The 16,278-nt window shown below is 42.4% G+C and overlaps 1 protein-coding gene across 1 annotated transcript in view; it reads right to left on the bottom strand.

The window, feature by feature from the left end:
- Positions 1–16,278, bottom strand: part of COL6A3 (collagen type VI alpha 3 chain) — a 130,821-nt gene that overhangs the window by 62,124 nt on the left and 52,419 nt on the right. Inside the window, exons 8-11 of the mRNA XM_082262044.1 lie at positions 8,033–8,647; positions 7,193–7,792; positions 6,194–6,796; positions 3,124–3,729 (exon numbers count right to left, since the gene is read on the bottom strand). Coding sequence (XP_082118170.1) covers positions 3,124–3,729; positions 6,194–6,796; positions 7,193–7,792; positions 8,033–8,647 — 2,424 coding nt within the window. The remainder of the gene's footprint in view (positions 1–3,123; positions 3,730–6,193; positions 6,797–7,192; positions 7,793–8,032; positions 8,648–16,278) is intronic.

The raw sequence follows: 16,278 nt of genomic DNA, 5'->3' as shown, positions 1-16,278 counted from the left end.
TGCCTCAAGGACTCATCAGGTACTCAGGAACTGTAGGCCTCGTTTACATGTGCAGTAGAGTTTACTGCCAGTTGACAGGCAGGTCAGAGGTGATATGCCATCACATGAATGGCTGTTTTAGCCATTAAAAGCCCCCTGAATGCTCAGGGCATGCATGTGGTGGTAGGATGATCTCATTAACCTAAATGGGTTGTGTTTGGCAGCAGATAAAAGGCAATATATTGCATAAGTTTTATCATGTTGTGACCACTACTAATATGTCTCCTGCTTGGCAAACAACAAAAACACAGGTCAACCATCTGATTTTACCACCCTTCAATTGTACATGGGAATAGGGGCATAAAGGTGCCATGCCTAGTGATTGCAAAGCTATAATGCAACTGGAAATTGTTGAATGCTTGTTGAAGGGTAAACCATGCTTTCTGGGTTTGAGGCCTGTTCCAGTGCTACGTCAGTCAAAAATATTTGTGGCATTTGTTTTTCTAAAATAATACACTCTCATTTTTTATTTCAGCATAAAAAGTGCCTTGTCTCTCCCTCTTACACTATTGCCTAATCAAGCTCCTTACATACTGTTCAGTCACTAAACAATATTGTGGAAATTAAAACCATAAAACCATGTTCCTGAAAATGCCTTCCCTACTGATGGTGATCGATGGGCTCCTGCTGTGTGTGATCACAGTGGAAGTGGGCCGCCGTTGACATGCGTGCGCATCACAGACCGGAAAGTGTCAGATCATGTACTAGGTACGTGATCTGGTGCAAAGAGGCCGCCCTGCCATAGTGTATCTACAGTGGGCGGTCGTGAAGTTGGTAATTAAGTTTTGTTTTAAGTTTGCAACTTTTAGACATTCAATAGAAACCTTGTGAACTGAACCCAGACACATTCACTTATCCCCAATAGCCATTTAGCTGCTATATTTCCACATTAACCACTTGCTGCCCACCTGCAATGTACTGCTGATAGGTGGCCGCTGTAGGCAAAGCGATGTACCAGTAAGTCGCTGCCAACTTTTGGGTTTAGGGCGCACGCATGCACTCCCCCCCGCTCACCTCCTGCTGTGGTTGTACAGAGGCGGGAGCCTGTCAGTAAGTCCTAGCCAATAAATCATGGCTGGGACCTGCTGATTGTCACTGCCCAGAGCTCTGTGTTGGTAAACAACACAGAGCTCTGTACAGAGGGAGCACTCTCTCAGTTTCTCATCCCTGCAAAGCAGGGATGAGAGAAACTGAGAGATCATTAGTAAAAAGCAACACACTTTACACACATTACACATAGTGTAATATCATTAGTACAGTGACAGTGTATAGTATTGTCACTGATTACTGTATTAATGTCACTGCTGATGTCAGTAGCAGTTAGTGAGTTCCCCCCAGCATCAGTTAGTTTCAGATTGAATGCCACACTATCGCTGTCCCATTATAAGTCGCTGATCGCCGCCATTAGTAGAATAAAGAGATAAAAAATAAAAATTCCAGTATATACCATAGTTTGTAGGCGCTATAACTTTCACGCAAACCAATCAATATACATGTATTACTTTTTTTTATCAATATAATGTATCAGAAATGTATGAAGAAATTTGATTTTTAACATTTTTTATTAGCTATGTTTTAGAGCAGAATATAAAAAATATTGCTTTTTTTTTCAAAAGTTTTGGTCTTTTTTCATTTATATCACAAAAAATAAAAAAATCTAGCAGTGATCAAATAGCACCAAAAGAAAGCTTTGTTTTAAAAATTTTGAAAAATTTGTGTGAAAAAATTATATAAATGTAATTTGGGTACAGCGTTGCATGACTGCGCAATTACCGGTTAAAGTAGCACAGTGCTGACAAACAAAAAATGTCCAGGTCATGAAGGGGGTAAAATCTTCCGGAGCTCAAATGGTTATAGCAAATTTATGCATTGCTCATGCAAGTCAAAGCAATAGTCTAGCTTTAACTCCTTCCCGCCGGCCGTACGCATATATGCGGCCTCTCGGCAGGTGGGACTTTATATGCGTACGTAAAGGTAAACAGAGCTGTGACGAGAGCACTCACATTTACCAGTGGCTAACAGAAAGCTTCCAATCTCTACTTGCGAATGGGAGCTTTACGATCATGTGACCGCTATGACAGCCAATCATGGCGGTCACATGATCAGAAACCCCACCCAACCTCCTGGCATCTTTCGTTTTAAAGATGAACCATCCCTCTTTAATAATATTGCAATACAAAGTAAAATAAGCTGTGAAGCCAATATATCCAAAAAAATACCTAAGCATCAGCAGGTAAACCTTTCATGAGATAAATAAGAGGCTTGTCATTGCTGAATTTTCTAAAGGTGCGGATGCCTGACTATTATGTTGGTCATCTGTCTCTAAGACTCTCTGAGTCACTGATCCAGAACCATGTCAGGAAAAATCAGAAATGTTTATCTGCATACTTTCTCTGGTTGAGTGACTGGAAGTATTTAAAGTGGAACTTCACTCAAAAAGTAAAGTATCCCTCATTCTCTCCCTAGCCACAGCCTATAACTTTTTGGGGGAAGGTGGAGCGAGTACCCTTTTCTGTCTGCACCCACTCCCACTTCCCCAATCTTCGCCTATGCAAGGCAGCCTTCATGTTTCTCTCTGTAAAGGTGGCAGAAAAGCTGATTGGCTAGGATGCAAGTGATGTGGACCTTTGGTACAGGCCCATGATTGCCTGACTAAGAAACATTTCTAATCTTTTTTCCAGAATGCGGTAACACACCCTTTTGTCCTAAGAGGAACTGAAAAAATTTAATTTATATGATTTATGGTTTAAAATGTGTTGAGTGTAATAAACCTCAGTATTAAGTACAAAGTATTTTACTATGGTGACATTCTTTTACTTTTTTTTTTTTTTTTTTTTTTTTAGACTAGCATAGACGAAATGTGTGTTAGATTGTATTTTAACAAACTCTTTACACATTAGCCTAGGAAAGCACAATAGTTACATGCCCACATTTACATAGACAAAAAATGTATATTTCATTTCAACTGTTTTCTTCATTACTAGCAGCATACCTTGTGGCTGCATAAAATAGATAAACAATAAATTCATGCTACTAATAAAAAGTATTAGTATAAGAAAAAAAATAATATAAAGATCCACCTACCTTTAACAGCACCAATCGCATCTGGACAGATACTCCTCTTCTGCAGGGCCGTTTCTAAAGTGATCAGAATCTGCTCATTTAGCTCCGAAAGGGCCTGAACATTGGAAACCCTGAAAGCACTTGGTGGTTCACTTGCAATTTTATTAACCTCTTCATTAGTAATGCTTCCTACTCCAATGGAAAATACTTTGACACCCTTTTTGGCTAGAGCTTGTGCTGCAGATTGTCCATCACTGACTGTCTTTGCCCCTGTGATAATGAAAGCAACCTGAGGAACACCTGTACCAATTCTGCTGCCTGCTTCTTTAACAAAGTGCTTGTCTTGCAAGTGACGAATAGCTGTGTCAAGGTTAGCCAGCCGTCCTCCTTTAAATTCTGCTTTGGCCACAGCATCTATGATCAGGTCACGGTTGTCATGGTCTTTTAGGAAAAATTCATCAGTCACATCGGAATTATACTGAGCTAGTCCTATCTGAATGGCATCATCTTCTTCAATTACAGTATCCACTATGCCAGAGACAAACTGAAGGACCTCCTTGAAGTTATCTCTTCCTAAATTCATGGAGCCATCCACAAGGAAAACAATATCAGCTTCTTTCTTCCCAGCTAAAAGAAAATAGTTAGAATGTATGTACCTTTTAGATTTCTGTGCCAGTGGCATTCATGCTAACTGCAATACAGCCAAAAACCTTATGTGTAACTTATGTTATAGAACTTTTCTGACTACAGGAAGATTGCATGTCCAGTATGTTCACACAGTCATTTTTTTATATGGTAGTACCAGAGTTGTTTCCACTCATCACTGTCAGTAAATCATTTAGAAAATGATCCTGTAAGTTCAGGGCAGGGGCATCCTGGTCTCCCAGGAAATGGATTAAATGGCACTCAACCCAGAACCGAAGCTGTATTGGTGAGCGAGTGAGTCTGCAAGGGGCAGGGCCAAAGTAAGGTTGGGTAGAGCAATCAGTGCTGCATTTTAATTTTTTAGAGAGGCTGGGGACTCGAATAATTACTTTTTTGCACAAGGTGGGGTTGGGTCCTAAAGTATTAATTAGCTTTAGCAAATTCCAGCGAAATGTTGTCAGCTTGCTTAAAGGAAACCTACACTGAGATGAATACAGAGGCTGTTATCACTGACCAAGAACGGGTATACAACAAGGGAAGTTAGAGTGAAGTCATAAAATCTGATCTGTATACTTTTTATGGTTCTGTGACTGAGTACATAATGAAGCCAGAGGATCAGCATGGCAGCTAGGGAACTTGATTTTTAGAAAAAGGACAGCAATGACAACTTCAACATTTTCTTCATACAGGTTTCCTTTAACACGGGCAATGCATTCTTGGAGACCTACCTTAAATAAATTTATTTGCAAAATGGGAGATATACATGTAAATTTATTATATATTGATTGAATTAAAGTATATCTATAGCCAAAACTTTTCATCTAGTTTCGGGTAAGTTTTAGAACATCTGTCAGGTTTGAACTGCTGTCTATGTTCCCACTGGAGGGCTAAAACTTTTTAATTTGCCCCGGTGACCATTATCACTGGAAGAGAAATTTAAAAAAATGCAAAACTTTACAGTTGTCACTAGAACAAGAATAACCGTGAACTCTTCTAGTAGGGGATAAGTTGTAGTGACAACTGTCTAAGAGGGGCTTTCCTCTCACTTCCTGTATCCTTGTGAGAGACATTTCCCCAAAGTGACAAACAAAGCAGATTAAAATGAAAACTCACAGTGATTTTAAGATTTCCCTATTCTACCCACAACAAAACAAAATGAATATACTCTATTTCAAATTTTCATGATTTTTTTTTTTTTATTTCTTATATTACTTATATTTATTTAGAAACAAGGCATTCAGCTTTTTGAGTATGTATAATATACATACTATTAAAAGTAAACCCGTATAAAATGGTAGTGTTTAAATTAAGGGCGGCATCTAAAGAACCATGTGTGAAGTTCTAAACAGGTCCATAATCCAGTGATGCACATACCTCATAAAGTAAAAAATTTAATTTTCCTCTCTTGAGCGTCCCAAGCCTTCCTTCTTGTGTGTCTCATATGATCCCCCTACCAGACATTGCATTTCACAGTGGGAGGTTTCAGCAGTAGTGCCAGTGCTGCCAACCTAGAAACCATTGGGCAGGGCAAGATGTTGCCAGCTGCCGAATCAAAACGTACAGGCTGGTGAATCAGCAGTGACAATAGTTTTAGCCATGTCCTTTGTAACATCTTCTCATCCCACTGTAGTGTAAGCAGGCATTCACACGAGGGTGCCAATGCTGCTCTGAATTTAGGAGCAGTGCAACAGTGTTGTAACCACATTACAGGAAGTACATGAGCTGGACAATACTGGCAAGAACAACAGGTATCTGGGAAACTTTGTAGAGGGACTAGAGCAACACTCTCAGTAAAGATGCACAATTAGGTGCTGCAGCACATATTTCAATGTTTCTATTTTACGAACTCTTCATTACAGTAACATAACAAACATATAGGTCATCCCATAGTATAGTTCTAACTATACAATTTTTCTCCTTTATAAAATGCTCTATGTTAGGTCTGTGTGCTTCTGGATTTTGATGTTGCAGAGCACAAGGCTACCTCAACTCCTTTGCATTTAAGTGGGACCAAATGTATAATAGAAACATTGCCAGTAGGTAAAGTTTTTTTTTTTTTTTGGTGTAGGAGAGACATTGTATGCCTCTTATGCAATAAAGCCTTTGCATTTTAGCTAGCAATTTTTAAAATTTAAACTGCCTGCACAGTATACTCGCAGGTCACATTCACTATGGAGGAAAGATGACCATTGCAGAACAAGTATCAGAGAGGACAGTAGTGGCAGTGATAATCCGTGACAGAGAGTGTGGTGCTATCATTGCAGTCAACTCAAAGGTAGGTTTTCTATAATGTCCAGTATGCCATGCATACTTGGACATTATAGCAAGTGCTCCTACTGGACAATCAACTTCCATTCTGCTGTAAAATAAGGAGCAGAGCTTCGGCTTCTTTATTTACATCTCAAGAAGCATGGCAGGAAAAAAGAAAAACAAATGAGGTACTTACGAAGTACTGGTCCTACCACTGTTGGTGGAGTTGGATCAATGGGTCCTGTAAAAGACCTGTATAATATGCTTTCAATGTTCGGAAGCTCATTAAATTCTTTGATGGTAAAGAGGTAACGTGGGTCTGAAACTATGGTTTCTATTTCAGTCCTGTCAGCACCACTGGTAGCTACAGCAAGTGATTTTACTCCATTAGTTCCAAGTATCCGTGCTGCTCCGCTGACATCATCTACAGACTTTCCTCCAGTAAGGAGCACCAAGTGCTGGGGAACTCCTTCTTCTATTCTACTGCCAGCTGATTTCACAAAATGATTTTTAGCTACAAAATCCAGTGCTTTCCCAATGTTCAGTGACGTTCCTCCTCTGAGTCGTAGACGGCGGACATTGTTGATCAAGGCTTGCTTGTTCGAATGGATTCTTAGGAAAAACTCTGTTGTAGGCTCATTACTAAACTGAACAAGACCAACCCTGACTTTATTAGGTTCAACTTGAAAGTTCTGAATAACCTTAATGATGAAATCCCTGATATTTGCCAGTCCTTCGGGACCTGTTCTTGTAGAGCCATCAACCAGGAAGACCACATCCCTTCTGTCTGGATCAGCTTCTAAGAAGAAGAATGCAAGTTGTTTGAAAATAGAGCATTTCACTACTATATTCTTACAGACAGTACATACAGCATTATAAGGCATTTTGAATCCATAGGATTATTGGGACATAGTAAGTAATGCAGTTACCATTTCTAATTGTAAGTTTTGCTTGACCTGGCTTTCAAATACAGCAGTGCAAAAAGTAAATCAGTAAATTATAGTAGAGGATAGCAAAAAATTTATTTTACCCATTGGATCACTGATAAATGACCCATGGTTTGTTGCAATGGGTTTTTAAACTTTGCCTTATTGAGTAGACATATTTTTCTAAATTATTTTATTTCGTTTTAACATATATCATATTTTAGTTTTCATATACTGTTGGATATGTTTGTTAAAAAAAGATTAATTACCAGTGATAACACCTGGGACATTCTCGTAGATCACTTTTATCCTCTCTCGATCCAGCTTGGTGATAGATGACAGCAATCTTTGCTCCAAAGTTGGAAGCTCCCGGAAACTAGAGACACCATATATAAAATCCTGATTCAAAGTAATTTTATTGGCCTCTTCAGAATCTATATTCTTTGCAATCAAGTAAGGAACAACAGTAGATGCTTTTAGCTGTCTTGCTCCCTCATCTATGTCATCTGATGAAGATCCAGAGGAGGTCAAAATAAGAAACTGAGGGACTTGCTCCTCTATTCGGCTTCCAGCTGGCCTTGTAAATATGTTCTTAGACACATACTCTAAGGCATTACCAATGTTTACTGATGATCCTCCCTTTGGTCTTATCCTTCTTACTGCACTCTGAACCTCATCTTTTGTGGAATGAGCGTTTAGCAAAAACTCAATACTGGGGTCCTCACTGTACTGGATCACAGCTATACGAGTATTATCTTGGCTGACGTCCATTGTTTCTACCATGCGCCCAATTAGCTCTTTCACATTGGTAAACTCTGGAGCAGCATCCCTGGAACCATCTATAAGAAACACGACATCCCTCTTTGCACCTAAAATGAGTTCAATGCACAATTATTATGAATCTTGATGCATTTTATTCCTAATAATAGGTGACATAATTATACATAAAGCAGGACAGCAAAATTTACCATACATATAATTTATTGTCATTATTCATTATCCATTGAACCTTAACTATGCTTTTCATAATATATTTTACGATGCATACACAGTATAGTCTACTTTAAAAATATGTTAATAAATGTTAGTACCACTACTCTGAGACTTACCTGCAGAGAAGACAGTTGGACGTGTCTGCCTCAGAATTTCAATGTCACCAGCGTTAAGTTCTGATACTCTTGTTGTTATGGTTTGGTAAACATTTCCTAGTTGGCTGATGTCAGAAACAGAAACAGCAAAATCTGGAATAAAAGAAATTGTCTGCAGTTCAGTTGTGTCAACATTGCGAACACCAATGGCAAATGGAATTACTCCAGAACTTTTAAGGCCTGAGGCTGGTCTCCGAACATCATCTCTTGACCTGCCAGTGGTCAGTAAGATTAGGAATTGAGGCACTCCATCAGAAGCTCGACTGCCAGCTGAACTGGTAAACACATTTGTAGTAACATAGTCCAAGGCTGCCCCTGTATTCAATGGTGAACCTCCAATAGGTGTTAGACGTTGAACAGCAGTAAGGACTCCCTGGCGGTCTGGGTGAGTGTTAAGCAGGAAGTTGGGTCTTGTGGTATCACTGTACTGAACAACTCCTATCCGAATCTTATCCCGATCAACATCAAGGCCCTCCACCACTCTCTGAATAAAGGTGCGTAAAGATGGAAAGCTGGCTCTGCCTTCGTTGGATCCATCAATCAAAAATACAATGTCCTTCCTTCTACTTAAGTCATCTAGATAATAAAACAAATAAATCAATATTCGTCCAAAGATCTGCAACATGTTCATATTTTATTTACACAAAAATTAAATAGAACATTTTTAGAACAGTTAAAACTGTAATTCAATAATATAAGTATGGAATTAATAGCTAGAAAATAAGTTTTATCACTGTAGGTCATCTGTGGAATCGTGAATACTTACATAATCACATATTTAGTGAAGTTGAAAAAATACACTAGTCCATCTAGTTCAACCAACAAGAAAAGGGTATTGAAAAAACCCATGTACACAATCCTATACCCATAGTTGTCATGGACATACAATAGTGTCTGACAGCTTACTTTCTCCTCCATGTCTTTATGAGAGGCCTGACTCTCCTTCTGGCTGCCTTTTATCATCTCTCCTCCCTGTATGGCTCCACCACAGGCCATTCCAGGAAGTCTATATTAACCAGTGCACTGCAGGTCTGCTTTGCTGTTCAACAGTGTTTGTTAGCTTGTGTTCCTGTCTGCCGTGTGCTACATCTACCTTTCTGTGTACCGACTTTGGTTCGTCTCTGACTACTCCTGTTTGCCTGTGATCCTGACCTTTGGCCTGTCCCTTGGTTACCCTCGTCTGCCTGTTGCCCCGACCTTGGCTTATCCATCACTATCCCTTGTGTCCTGAGTGGCTGCTTCCCCTCTATCCCTATGGAGCGTGACCCAGGGGAACCCAGGGGCCGCGACCTGGGTCCAGTTGCAGAGAAGTCCATCCTCACCACTAGTGGCTCTGGTGAACACCTGCTGGGCCTTAGACTCCACGCCTCGGGGAATCTTGGGCTCACGTTTCCTGTCCATCCGCAGCAGTCAGCTATTGGGTTCACTACCTTGCGGTGCACCCCTGTCTCCAACAGGGTGCAGTTGTCACTGGGCCACAGGTGACCTGACAGTTTGAACAGCCATGAACCCAGCCGACGTGCCGCTCCCCGCAGATGATCCATTACAGGGCTTAGTTCACAGACTCAAGACGCAAGAAGCTAATCAGACTCAGGTGATGCGATTCCTACAGGATCTGGCTTCCCGCTTTGAACAGCTTCAGACCTTGTTGGGAACCCTGAATCCGCAACCACAAGCACAACTAGTGGCTGCACCTGTCGCGCCAGTCACATTCGCTGAAACTACCACCTCCAATCCGTTTTTCTGGAGATTCTAAGGCCTGCAGGGGGTTTCTTAACCAATGCACCATCCATTTTGAGCTTCAGCCGCAAAACTTCCTGTCAGATCGGGCAGAGGTAGCCTACATTATTTCCCTCCTTTCCGGTGAAGCTCTAGCCTGGGTTGCCCCCCTATGGGAGAAGAATAATCCGGTAGTTTCCAATCTGTCCGACTTCTTTCGTAACATCTTCGAGGAGCCGGCTCGGGTTTCTTCAGCGGCTAGTGCTCTTTTACATCTCCGCCAAGAATCCCGTTCAGTGGGACAATATGCTCCCCAGTTCCGTATCCTCTCGGCTGAATTGAGCTGGAACAATGAGGCCCTGGTCGCTACTTTTTTTCATGGCCTCTCTGACCGAGTGAAAGACGAATTAGCGGGAAGAACCATCCCCGTTGGTCTGGATGATGTCATCTCCTTATGCAACCAGATCGATATTCGTTTTCAGGAGAGGTCCATAGAGAAAAGACGCCAACACTCCCTAGGCCCTAGCCAGTCTGAGCTCCCCTAACTTCATCCCGTGGAGCATCCTCTGCCTGCTGAGGAACCTATGAAGCTGGGCCGGATCAGACTAACCCCCGAAGAACGTGCTAGGAGTAGAACTTTGGGCTTGTAACTCTATTGTGGAGGCAAGGGCCACTTTCGTGACTCCTGCTCGCTTCGCCCGGGAAACGCTTGGATCTAATATATTTAGAAGGTGGAGTATTGGACCCAGAAACATCACCTTCCCGGCTTCTTATTCCGGTGTCCCTTCATGTAAGCACTTCTCCCCATTCGACCCTTGCATATCTGGATTCCGGGGCTGCCGGCAACTTTATGGACTGGAGAACTGCTTCTTCTATGAAGCTCACCCTTTCACCCCTCTCTACGCCATTGGTAGTCTCGGCAATTGATGGCACTGTTCTCCCAGGGGGCCCTATTCGCTTCCAGACACTACCTATTAGGATGTCGGTAGGGATTCTCCACCAGGAGTGGATATCCTTTCTCATCCTACACAAAGCCTCTAACCCCATTGTATTTGGCCTTGTATTTGGCCTTCCTCGGCTACAGCTCCACTCTCCCCATGTGGACTGGGTCTCTGGGCAGATCCTGGCTTGGGACCCCTCATGTTTCTCATCATGTCTTTCCAAGGTGACCCCAAAGGAGAGATTTTTGCTACCACATCGGTATCTTCTGATCTTCCCACTGCATACGGCGATTACCGGGATGTGTTCTGTAAGAAATCAGCTGAGGTGCTTCCCCCCCACAGGTCTATTGACTGTGCCATTGACCTTGTTCCCTGGGCAACTCTGCCCAGGGATCGTACCTACCCTTTGTCCATCCCTGAGACCCAGGCCATGTCTGAGTATGTCACAGAGAATCTTGAGAAAGGTTTCATCCAGAAATCCTCATCGCCTGCAGGAGCAGGGTTCTTTTTTGTCGCCAAGAAGGATAGTACCTTGAGACCCTGCATTGATTATCGAGGCTTAAACGCTGTTACTATTAAGAATCGATACCCCTTACCCTAAATATCTGAGCTATTCGATAGGTTGAAGGGTGCCTCCATTTTCACCAAGTTAGATCTCAGAGGGGCTTACAATCTCATTTGAATTCGGGAAGGTGATGAATGGAAGACTGCGTTTAACACTCGAGGCGGACATTACGAATACCTGGTCATGCCTTTTGGGCTGTGTAATGGCCCAGCTGTGTTTCAAAAATTTGTCAATGAAATCTTCAGGGACCTGCTGTACCAGTTTGTTGTCATCTATCTGGATGACATTCTTATCTTTTCGGAAAATCTGCGTGTCCACAGAAACCATGTCCGCACTGTACTCCAGCGCCTTAGAGAGAATAATCTCTATGCCAAGCTGGAGAAATGTTCCTTTGAATGCTCTGAGGTCCTATTTCTAGGATGCTTTGTCTCAAGTTTGGGTCTTCATATGGATCCTGGGAAGGTCTTAGCCATTACCAACTGGCCTCTTCCTGCTAGCCTTAAGGCCACACAGCACTTTCTTGGCTTCACAAATTATTATAGGCAGTTCATAAGGAATTACTCTTCCATTTCCGCGCCTATTATCGATTTGACCAAGAAGGGTGCTAATGCCAAAGTCTGGCCCCCCGAAGTTTTCGTTGCGTTTCACGATCTGAAACAGGCCTTTGTCTCTGGACCTCTCTTTAGGAGACCTAATCCTGGGGATGCATTCTTTATTGAAGTGGACGCTTCTTCAGTGGGGGTGGGAGCTGTCCTTCTTTAACTCTTTGAGAAGAGATGTCAACCATGTGCGTTTTTTTCCCAAAAATTTTCCCATGCAGAGAGAAATTATGCCATCGGCGACCGAGAACTTCTCGCAATCAAATTGGCGCTAGAAGAGTGGCGTCATCTTTTGGAAGGTTCTCCTCACTCCATAACGATCTTCACTGATCACAAGAATTTACAGAACCTACAGAATGCTAAACGTCTGAATCCCAGACAGGCCAGGTGGAGTCTCTTCTTTTCCCGTTTTGATTGTACGATTACGTACAAACCTGGTTCCTGCAACGGTTGGGCTGATGCGCTTTCTAGGTCCTTTGACACTTTGGACAAGGAGTCCACTCCTGAACCTGAGCCGATCATCCCAACTTCATGCATTGTTGCCCATTCTACCACCCTGGACTCAAAAATTCCTCCTGGTAAGACCTTTGTCCCCACTGAGCTAAGAGCTAAGATCCTTCATTGGGGACATGATTCCAAGGTGGCGGGCCACGCTGGATTTCTCCGGTCCTTCTTACTCAGCCGTCACTACTGGTGGCCTAATCTCTGCTCGGAGGTCAAAGACTATGTCAAGGCTTGTCATGTCTGTGCTCAGTCTAAATCCTCCACACAAGCGCCTGCTGGTCTCCTCATGCCTTTGCCCATTCCTAAGGAGCCCTGGGCTCATATTGCCATGGATTTTATCACCAATCTCCCACTGTCTGACGGTAATACGGTCATTTGGGTGATAGTCCATCGGTTTTCCAAGATGGCTCATTTTGTTCCCTTTCCTGGCCTTCCTTCTGCTCCTGCCTTGGTTCCCATTTTTATTTAAGAAATTTTCCACCTCCATGGGGTTCCTTCTCATATTGTTTCCGACAGGGGCATTCAATTTACGTCTCGTTTCTGGAGAGCCTTTTGCAAATCCCTCAATATTGCCTTGGATTTTTCCTCTTCTTACCATCCTCAATCCAATTGGCGCACGGAGAGGGTTAATCAGGAGTTAGAAGGGTTTTTTTTTTTGCACCTTAGTCTCCGCTCATCATGATGATTGGTCCTCTCTACTTCCGTAGGCAGAATTTTCTCATAACAATCATGTTAATACCAGTTCGCAGAAAACACCCTTTTTCTCAGTTTATGGAAGACATCCTCAACTTCCGCTTCCCATGACCTGTTCTCCGGATATCCCAGCTTTGGCTTCAGCTCGGGAGTCCTTCAATTCTATCTAGAGTGACGTTCATGATTCCCTCCGGGCAGCTGCCGACAAATTCAAAGGCTTTGCTGACCGCCGCAGGCATAAACCGCCTTCTCTTCAGCCAGGGGACAAAGTTTGGCTCTCCACCAGGAACATCAAGCTTCGAGTTCCTTCTCTGAAGTTTGCTCCAAGATTCATTGGTCCATACACTATAACCTCTAAACTGAATCCGGTTTGTTTAAAACTTCAGATTCCCAAAAGCCTCAAAATCGCTAACTCCTTCCATGTTGCCCTTTTGAAGCCTTTAGTCCTCAATAAATTCTCTCGTCCTCTCCCTACCATGGCACTGGTCTCTCAGGATAATCTGGAATACGAAGTCAGATAAGTTCTGAGTTCCCCGACTCTGTAGAGGCGTTCTTAAGTACCTTGTTCATTGGAAAGACTTTGGTCCTGAGGAGAGGTCTTGGGTCCCTGCATCGGAGGTCTTTGCACCTCGTCTGTTAAAAAGGTTTCATCTGAAGTTTCCCTCTAAACCCAGGCCCAGACGGGGAAGGGGGAGGCCTCGTAAGAGCGAGGGTACTGTCATGGACATACAAAAGTGTCGGGCAGCTTACCTTCTCCTCCGTGTCTCCATTAGAGGGCTGACTCTCCTTCTGGCTGCCTTTTATCATCTCTCCTCCCTGTATGGCTCCACCACAGGCCATTCCAGGAAGTCTATATTAACCAGTGCACTGCAGGTCTGCTTTGCTTTTCCACAGTGCTTGTTAACTTGTGTTCCTGTCTGCCGTGTGCTACATCTACCTTTCTGTGTACCGACTTTGGCTCGTCTCTGACTACTCCTGTTTTTATTTTGTTAATTTTACTGTAGCTCATGTACTGTATCTCTGAGCCATATCTATTCTTTATTTTATTTAATTCAAATGCTGCTGGTCATGTTTTAATTAGGGTTTTATCTATATACATGTTCTGCCCCAATAACAAAACCATTAAAGTAAATCTAAAGCCAAAAATTGGATACATTTGGAATTGTTTAGCACCCCTGTCAGTTTTTTTCTTTTTTGCTGTCTGTGTCTCAGTGGATATATATCTCTTCATGGCCTATCCCAGAGATCAAAAAGCAGTGAGGGATAATCTCTCCAAAGACAGATGTGACTGGAACCATTGTTCCCATTGAAAGATTTTACTCCATCTCCTGTTTCATAGACATACTTACATTTTTGAATACTCCATCACTTTCGTCACCAATGATAATGGTCATGAGGACAATCAGAGAATGCAAACCTCCCCAGCACAGACACAAAAAGTAACACAATAAAAAAAACCTGAAAGGAATTTTAGGCTTTGCCTACTCTATCCAAAATGTACTTTGTATTTAGGTAAACAAAAAGTAAACCAAAGATTTGTGATTATTATTAGGTTGCTACATCCAAGGGCTTCCCTGTTCATTTGTTACATCATTTTTTTCAGGTAAACGGATTATTACTACTAGCCATGTTCTCAATAATAAAAAAATAAATAAAAATATGTATTTAATTACATTTAAACACATTTTAAATCAATACATGTTTAACTTTTTTTTTTAGCATTTAGAATTTTACTGGTAATAATAATAGTTCTTTCATGTGATTAAGATTATGTAGCAGGTAAACAGGAAAGCCCTGGTATGTAGCTATTTAATAGTGGTTATACATTTTTTGTTTTCAATTTTTGAAAGCTGAACTCCAGATATGGATTTCATTGCATAGATAAATTGATCCAAATTGAACCAGTGTAAGTATGCATATTCCATACATGTAGGATCCTGTGGAGGTTGGAAATTACTGCAATAGTCAACACTACTATAGTGATCCTCTCTTTCTACCATGTCTTGTGCTGAGCAGTAGGGATGATTGAACAGTTTGGGTCGACCATCGGTTCGACCCGAACATTGGCTGTTCGAAATTCGGCCGAATTCCGAACTTTTTGCGGTAAAAGTTCGGAATTCGGCAACCAGAACCACCCAAAATGCAATGGGACAGGAACTGGGCTTTAAAAGCCTGTGAATGGACCAAAAACATCAGTAAAAGCCAATTGAGGGGGCAGGAGTCTGCTAGGAATGTGATTGGAGTGACTAGGGGGTCCAGAGGCCAATCAGTAGTGAATACGCCCTCCAGTATATAACATAGCCCCGTCAAATCTCTAGCACTGTAATAGAGAGGCTGTGGAAGAGAGTGGAAGCATTTCTGTTGCTCCAGTGTCATTTAGCAATTATTAGTGTGAGGAAAGGGATATGCAGTGTAGTTAGGGTACTATATACCACTATAGTTAGATTCAATAATCTAGTTTCTGTAGGGAAAGTGTTAAGTGTCAGGGTGACCGTAGTGTAGTTTAGGGTGAACTGACTCTGACTGCTATGCCAGGGTGACCAAACTCTTCCATGTCAGGGTGACCGCCAGAAAAAAAAGATAATTTGTCTTAGAATTGCAGTAGCGCAGGGATGGGGCTCTGCTCCTTTCACACCTGGGCGTTTTTGTTGCAGGCGTTTATTGGGCTTTTTTGTGGACGTCTTTACACAGCGTCCACCCGTCCATCTGACCGGTACGGACCCCTCCACCTCCCTGGACCACCTGGGACCTGTTCCATCTGACTCATCACCGGATAATTACAAGCGTCCACCTTGCTTCCATCTAGTGAGTTGTACCACTTGTGTTTTTTTTAGCTAATTAATAAAACTGCTGCACTTAGAGGCGCTCTGTTTTCTCTCCTCTTTTTCTATATGCAAGGACCCCAAATCTGCGATTTACACCTAAAAGGGTAGGGATGACTAACAGAAAAGTTCTCAACTGACTCACTGTTGGGGACATGGGACCAGCCAGCATGGTGCTGAGGTACAGTTGGCCGTACTGTACTTAAAGCCATGGAGAGGGTGATGGAAGGGTGTTCCAGTGAGTTACAATGGAGGATGGCCAGACTCACATGGTGCCAGATGGAAGAAAGGCAAAAAAAAAATGTAGCGGGGATGGTGTCACCATGTCTGGACGTGACAAGCCGAAGGGCCCATATGCGGCAGA

The sequence above is a fragment of the Pelophylax lessonae genome (genome assembly GCF_965119305.1).
Source record: "Pelophylax lessonae genome assembly, chromosome: 6".
Classification (NCBI taxonomy): domain Eukaryota; kingdom Metazoa; phylum Chordata; class Amphibia; order Anura; family Ranidae; genus Pelophylax; species Pelophylax lessonae.
Note: the sequence above shows the minus strand (reverse complement) of the source record. Positions and strands in the feature narration are given on the sequence as shown.